The 6,898-nt window shown below is 49.4% G+C and overlaps 1 protein-coding gene across 1 annotated transcript in view; it reads right to left on the bottom strand.

Annotated features, from left to right (window-relative positions):
* Positions 1-6,557, bottom strand: part of Rnf165 (ring finger protein 165) — a 109,027-nt gene extending 102,470 nt beyond the window's left edge. The window contains exon 1 of the mRNA NM_001164504.1: positions 6,463-6,557. Within this exon, the coding sequence (NP_001157976.1) occupies positions 6,463-6,523 (61 nt within the window). The 5' untranslated portion in view covers positions 6,524-6,557. The remainder of the gene's footprint in view (positions 1-6,462) is intronic.
* Between the last annotated feature and the right edge of the window lie 341 nt (positions 6,558-6,898).

The raw sequence follows: 6,898 nt of genomic DNA on the forward strand, positions 1-6,898 counted from the left end.
CCTGACCCTTGGGACAGTAAATGCCTGCAGTAGTGAATGGCAAGGAACAGCTAGCTTTATAGCCTGTGTGCCAGATGCCTTTGACTAGTTTAAACACATCCTATGAGGTAGGTTTCATGATGGTCATTATCCAGATGATGCTCAGAATGGTACCTGTATCCCCCTTCCAGGTCAAGACAGCCAGGACTCAAGTCCTAGACCACTCCAAATGAGATCCCTCTGCTGCCCTCTCAGGCCCTCTGCTCAGATGTCTCAGGAAGTCTCTGGTTTGTTGAGCATTGCTCGTTGAGTCTCAGCCTTAGGAGATCTCCCTTCTGCATCCCCTTAGCCCAGTGTTTGGTCCAAGCAGGTATTTAATAACTATTCATGAACTAAAATGAATGAACACGGAAGTGAATGGAAGGATGAATGATTGAAACACGAAGAACAGGCATTGCAAGTAGTTCATCAATTATGCGGAACCTGAGCTTGCTAAGGAAAGACCCGCTGTGGATAAACCATACCAGAAACGGACACTCGTTTGCTTCAGTATGTTAAGCCAGGAATTTTTTTAAAGCTGTTTACATCTATAGAGGAATTAAGGTGAAAGTGTCCTGTGTATCAGGACAGCTGTGGTCCGGCAGAATTGAGAGACCCACAGTTACAGGTCAAAATCAAGAGCCAATTGTCCTCTGGCCAGCTCTAGGAAGACTCCAACTAACACCAGATACAGGTCAAAGCTGTGTTTTCCACTTCCTAGGAAGCCATCAAGTTTCCAAGGAGAAACTTCAGGATGCTTCCGTACAGAGAGAAAGGACGAGGGGAAAGGGTGGGCAGATGGTGTGACAGCTCCAAGAGAGGCAGCAGTCTGCGTGGCCTTATCCCCTCAACTTGAAAGCTTAATTGCATTGGCTGTTTTGCGGGGAAATTTCTATTAAAGAAAACTGATTCTCTGCTGCTAGTTATCCAGAAGGGAAACCCAGAGAAACCTGGAACAAGAGATGTTCTCTATTTCACTGGAGACCTCAGGGTACCGGATCCTGGAGTCAAAAGTTCCTACAGCAGATAGATGGCTGAGAGAATGAAGGACAGTGTGCAGTGGCTTTATAGTTAGATGTCGGATCATGAAGTCAGGGGAGAATTCTCCTGAACCTGTTCTGATGACTTGGGTTGTATACAGTAAGACCTCAATACGTACACATCTGAGACTCAATATTGGGTTGTACACAGCAGAGACTCAATAATGTTGCTAAGGCATGGGGCCATTTAAGTCAACTGCATTCTGTACAATTACTGGATTAGTGAAGAACTACCCTTGAAACGTACTGCTAGAGAATTCTGAAACGCTGGCCATCAGGTGAGAAAAGTAAAACCTTAGAGTCGGTTAGTATTTGTCTTCTGGAGGAAGCGAGAGTTATCAGGCAGTTTGTTTTGATTAGGGGAGATGAAAGAGTTATTTTGCTTTACCACACTTAGGTCTCACACAAACCCAAAAGAAAATAAATTAAAGGAAAACCAGGGAACCTTCAAGGGACTGGCTTCACAGACCTGCATATCTCCTTTTGAACACATCAGAGCACAAGCCTCCGCCAGGAACATCCTTGTGTGCCCGTGTCACAGTAAATCAGTTCAGTTTTTCCACCCTGGCCAGGGAGAAAAGAACAAAGGGCCCGAGCAGAGGGGGCAGCCCTCTGGGGTTGGTGGTGTCTCACGAGGCCACAAAGATAGCAAAGAAGCAGTGGTCAGACAACAGTAAAATGGCCATCCTCCCTGAGGGGACCAGGGGAGGACCTCCCAGAAGACAGCCTAGAGGAGCCAGGACTAAGCACATGGCCAAGAGAAACAGCTTCGAATGATGACCCCTTGAAGGAACCATGAATTTCTTTAATCAACTGATTTCCTCTGGTGTCTAAAACGCCTCATTTAACAAGGCTTGTTCTGGGCTGAAATTGAATAGATGTAATTGACAAATGCTTGAATTTGGGTTCCACTGGGGGTAGGGGTGGGGAGGGAGATAATTCTCTGTTGGCTTTTCCAGAGCGATTACAGGAAGGGAGGAGGGGGTAGATACTTGGAAGAGTTCTTGCAATTTGGATGGAGGCCCTGACTTCCCTCCTGACCTCCCCGCCCCCACCCCAGCCAGCACACACTCTGAGACAATGGCCAGATCTGGTTTGCTTTCTCCTCAGAGAGGGCCTAGGGCCACAGATGAAGCAGCTGTCAAGCAAGCAGGCTGTAATCAGCTTTAACTGGCTCAGGGCCCATAGAAAGTACAGACTCTTCTTACTCCTACAGTCCCAGGTGGGGCTGCCAGCCTCGGGACGGGGAGGGGTCACAGGGCTTTCTGTCCCAAGCCATCTTCCTTACCCAGGATCTAAATGACAAACTTAACACTGCAGGTCTCACGAATCCCAATCTGCACATAGAAAAGGATGCTATTGCGCTCTGGATCACGGCTTCGGCTACATGTCACGTGTCACCCCCAGGATGATTTATAAGGACAGTAAATCAATGAGACGGTGAACGGAAAAGTTAAAACACAACTCAAAATGGGTTTTTCGGGTGAGTCAATGCTACAAGATTGCTAGTTAAGTACAGCATCCCTTCTCTCAGCCTGGGTGTGATTTCTTTTTCCTTCCCAGTGCCTCGTGGCTCGGACACTATGTGGAGAGTTTTGGGGGGGCGGGGAGGGGGAGGATTGAGTCACAGGTGACCAAAGATAGAGGATCTCTGTGCGGTTGGGCTGTCCGGGTGAGACAAGACATCTGACCTTCTCCATGGCCCCAGGGGTCTATTGTCATAAGATGTGGACTACATGAGATTAGAGTCACCATATCAATACCACAAAAAGGGAAAGAAGAGGAGGACGAGGGCGAGGGTGGTGTGGGTGGGGGAGGAAAGGCAAAGAAAAGGCATTCACTCGACTCTTAACAATGGGAGGTGGGGGTGGTGGGCGGGCGAGGTTGGCGAGGTTGAGGACAGAAAAGCAAGGAGCCTCTAAACAGCGAGGGGTGGGGGGTGTACAACAATAAATGGAAAAACAGCAAGAGAAAAAGCACACTAGGTTAATATAGGAAAACTAGTTCTTTATTGAGATCGTATATTAGTATTAGTGGATTCTGTGTGTAACAATGTCATCATGCACACGATACAAAAAAAAGAAAAGAAAAAAAAGAAAAAAAAAAAAAAGAAAAGAAAAGAAAAGGCTGGGCCCACCATGCTTCGGAGGGGGAACGGAACAAAAGCAGGCGTACAATGAGCAGATGGCCCGGGCTACACGACCACAGTGCGGTTCAGCAGGGGTAACATCTCTAACCGAGCGCTGTACATTGTCAACTGGGGGATGTAAAAAAAAATATATATATACAGATCATGCTTTAGTTTTAGTACAAGAAAAGGTGAAAAGATACACAACCGAGAGGGTATTCGATACATAAAAATTACCCACAAAATAAGAACAGGAAGTAATCAGCACAGCCGAACACGCTACCCCTGTTTAATGGAAAACCGTTTTGCTGAGGTTTTCTGGTTTGTTTTGTTTTTGTTTTGTTCTGTTTTGCAGGTTTTTTTTTTGTTTGTTTTTTATTGTTATTTTTTATTTATTTATTTTTTTCTTTTCAGATTGCCAAATGGCATTCTGAGGCAACTCCTTGGGACTATTTTGGAAGGGCCCTCAAAGTAGGCGCCTTATTCTTTCATGATCGTTGCTGTTTTGTTTCCGTTTTTTCAAGCAGGTCTGGCTGGCCAGGCAGCAGAAGGGAACCCTGAGGGAGCCAGGGCAGATGTCCAAAGATGCTCTTGACGTTGTACAATTAAACAATTAGGACCTATGGCCACAGTGGCTCCCCTTAAGCCAGGGACCTCGGTGCACCAATTTTTTTTTTTCAGAAGCTGAAATAGCAGCAACTGTCATTTCATTATGGATTTCCTTTTTAATATATATTTAATAAATTTTGCCTCCAACTAAATGGTCTGCCTGGGTGCTGCCAGGAGACCAGCTGGTGGTCACCCAGACAAGTGGGAAATGGGCTGCTATAGCCTCCAAGCCAAGGCAAAAGGAGTCCACTTAACAGGGATTTACAGTGCAATGTACTCAGCTAAACATGATGAAGATACACAAATGGTTATTTCTCTGTAGCTATTCTGAAATGGCCTACATCCTACACTACTACAATGGAAACTAAAAGAACAGGCTTAAGCTAGCAGACTATATAATAGTTTTACAAGAAACTTAAGGCTTAGGACCTTTGAGGTAAGCATTAGTATCCTCTATCAGAAGGTCATGAGTTTCTCAGCACATTGTGCTAAATTTCACCCACAGCCCAACTCACCCCTCAGACCCTAAAAAATGCCTGTGGGCGTGTTCACCACGAAAGTTTGCCACTGCAATTCTGCCCGGCAGAATTGGTTTTTGTTGGATTTTGGTTGATGGAGGGGAGGAGGGTTATTAAAAATAAAATTTAAAGGCAGCTGAACAATTTGAATTTCAAAACATGGAACCAGCAAGCTGCAATGGTATTTAGGGATCGGTGGTATTAATGAGAATGATAATGATTTAATCAGGATAATTATACTTTCAGGCTCAACATCCTTCTTAATCATTTTTGAGTTTCTGCCTAGTGTCATGTTCCACACCCGTTTTTTAAGAGGAAATGCCAAGTAATAAGAAATAATTGTGTACTGAGAAGAGGGTGGCATTTCCTGATCTGGTTCGACCTCCCTCCCTTCTTACCCACCCCCAAGCTGGCCCGAGATAGGGGATACTGCCGCTTAAGTAGCAATGCCTTCCTCGGATGGAGACAGGAAATGGTTAAGAGGGGTGTCACAATACAGCTAAATGCGGAGGCAGAAGGGTCACAGCGCACACAGCAGCGAGTTGACCATTCACTGAGCTACACAATGAAGAAAAAAAAAAGATTTGATAAATGCAGAATGCCATCACTCTATCATCACACACAAAAAAACTGCAGTCCCAACAGGCCGAAAAGGGCCAACCTTGCCTTTAGGGTTCTGGGGAGAGGCGCGGGGTTGGGGACAGTTTGGCTGAAGGAGGGAGGGCTGGGCTTCCCTGGCCTGGTGCAGTCTAGCCCCTGGGGCTCACTAAAGCTCTGGCCCTGCGACCCCACCCCACCCCCATCCCTGCTCTGACTCGGAGGACCAGCCCGGTCGGCCAAAGGGAAGACATCATTCTTGTAAGGGCGGGGGCTTGGGGGGGGAGGGGGGAGGTTAGCCAGTGGGAATTTAAGCAGCCGTGGAGTGGGAGAGAAGAAACATTTCCAAGAGAAATGTGAGTCCAGAGGCAGAATACAAAAAAGAAAAAAATGAATTGAAATGTATCTCAGATTTGCTTTGGGAAGTGGGAATTTTTGATTAAAAGAAAATGGAAGATGTGGGGTTGGGGGAGAAAGGGGGAACCAAGCTATTGTTGCAGTGGAATGTAAGGAAAAGGGGGTGTGGGGTAGGGGGACCGTGCAAACACACCCCATATACCACAGTTAAAAACAAAAGACAGCGCCAGCCTGCTGCTTGGTCAACCCTTGCCCCAGGCAAAGGCCTGGAGTAGGGGCAGCATCCCACCTCGTTCTCACTCACAGCTCAACACCCAAGGAACAGACAACCCGCTCCGGACCGGCCCAGGGGTTCAAGGCAGCGCACGTCTGATTTCCGAAGCGCGTAAGCACCTGCTCACACACACACAAACGTATACATGCATACATACACACACAAACACACACATGCACACGCGCACACAAGCTTTTATGAACCTATAAATGCAACTGTCATACAAAGACAGTTGCAGAGAGGGAGGTGTGCAGGACCACCGAATAAGGGCACTAAAACAAAAAGGATTAAATGAGAGAAGAGGAAGGGACAAGAACGTACAAGTGCCCATGAGAGGGAAAGGATTGGAGCATGGGATGGGGTTGCTATCAGAGCCCAGCTCACCGGTCATCCGCCTTAAGGCCCCGAAAATGAAAAAAATACAAAACAGAACAAAATACAATATGCCTTTAAAAAGAGAAGGCAAATCACAGAAAATCATATTCTCTCTCTCTCTCTCTCTCTCTCTCTCTCTCTCTCTCTCACACACACACACACACACACACACACACACACACACACCACGGCATGCATCTCTCCCCTTCTTTCGGTCACACGGGGCTAGGTCGGGGAAGGGGCTGTGATTTTGGAGGAACCACGTCCGCCGCAAATAATAATAATAAAAAAATGGGGCTGGGGAGGAAGGGACCCAAATTCACCAAACCCTAACTTCACTACAAAAGCTCCCGCGAGGGTGCCACCCCACACTCGGGGGTCTCCCCAGAAAGGGGTGGGGAGCAGCACCATTCGCCTCGCCCCGCGGCTGTGCCTGCGCCCCCGCCCGCCCGCCGCGCCCGCCCTCGCCCCCGCCCCCGCCCCCGCCCAGTGCCTGCGGCGATCCACGCTCGGAAAGAAGCAGACCCCGAAAGGAAAAAGCGATACCTCTGTTTCGCACAGAGCCAAACACTGGAAGCACGAGATAGCCGACGTGGACCAGGACCATCCTGGCTCCTCGCGCAGCGGCGGCGGCTGCGCGCGGGCCCTTTGTGGCGCGGCTCCGGGGCGCGGGCGGCGGGGCTGCGGGAGCCGCCGGGGCGGGAGGCGGAGCGCGGGGCGCGGGCGGCGGGGCGGCGGCTGGCGGGGAGACAGATGGCCCATGGAAAGGCTCCCTTCCCGGCCCCTCTCGACATTCAAAGGCGCTGGGGCCGCAGCTGCCGCCACACAAAGGCGCGCGCAGCCAATGGGAGCGGAGCGCAGCGCGGCGCGGCCTCGCCGGAACCGCGGGGGACAGCGGGGACCGCGGGCGCGCAGGGCGGGGGAGGAGGTGACGGCTGGAGGAGCGGGCGGCCAATCGCGGGGCCCGCTGCGGTGCGGGGGG

The sequence above is a fragment of the Mus musculus genome, chromosome 18 (assembly GCF_000001635.26).
Source record: "Mus musculus strain C57BL/6J chromosome 18, GRCm38.p6 C57BL/6J".
In the NCBI taxonomy this organism is placed as follows: Eukaryota; Metazoa; Chordata; class Mammalia; order Rodentia; family Muridae; genus Mus; species Mus musculus.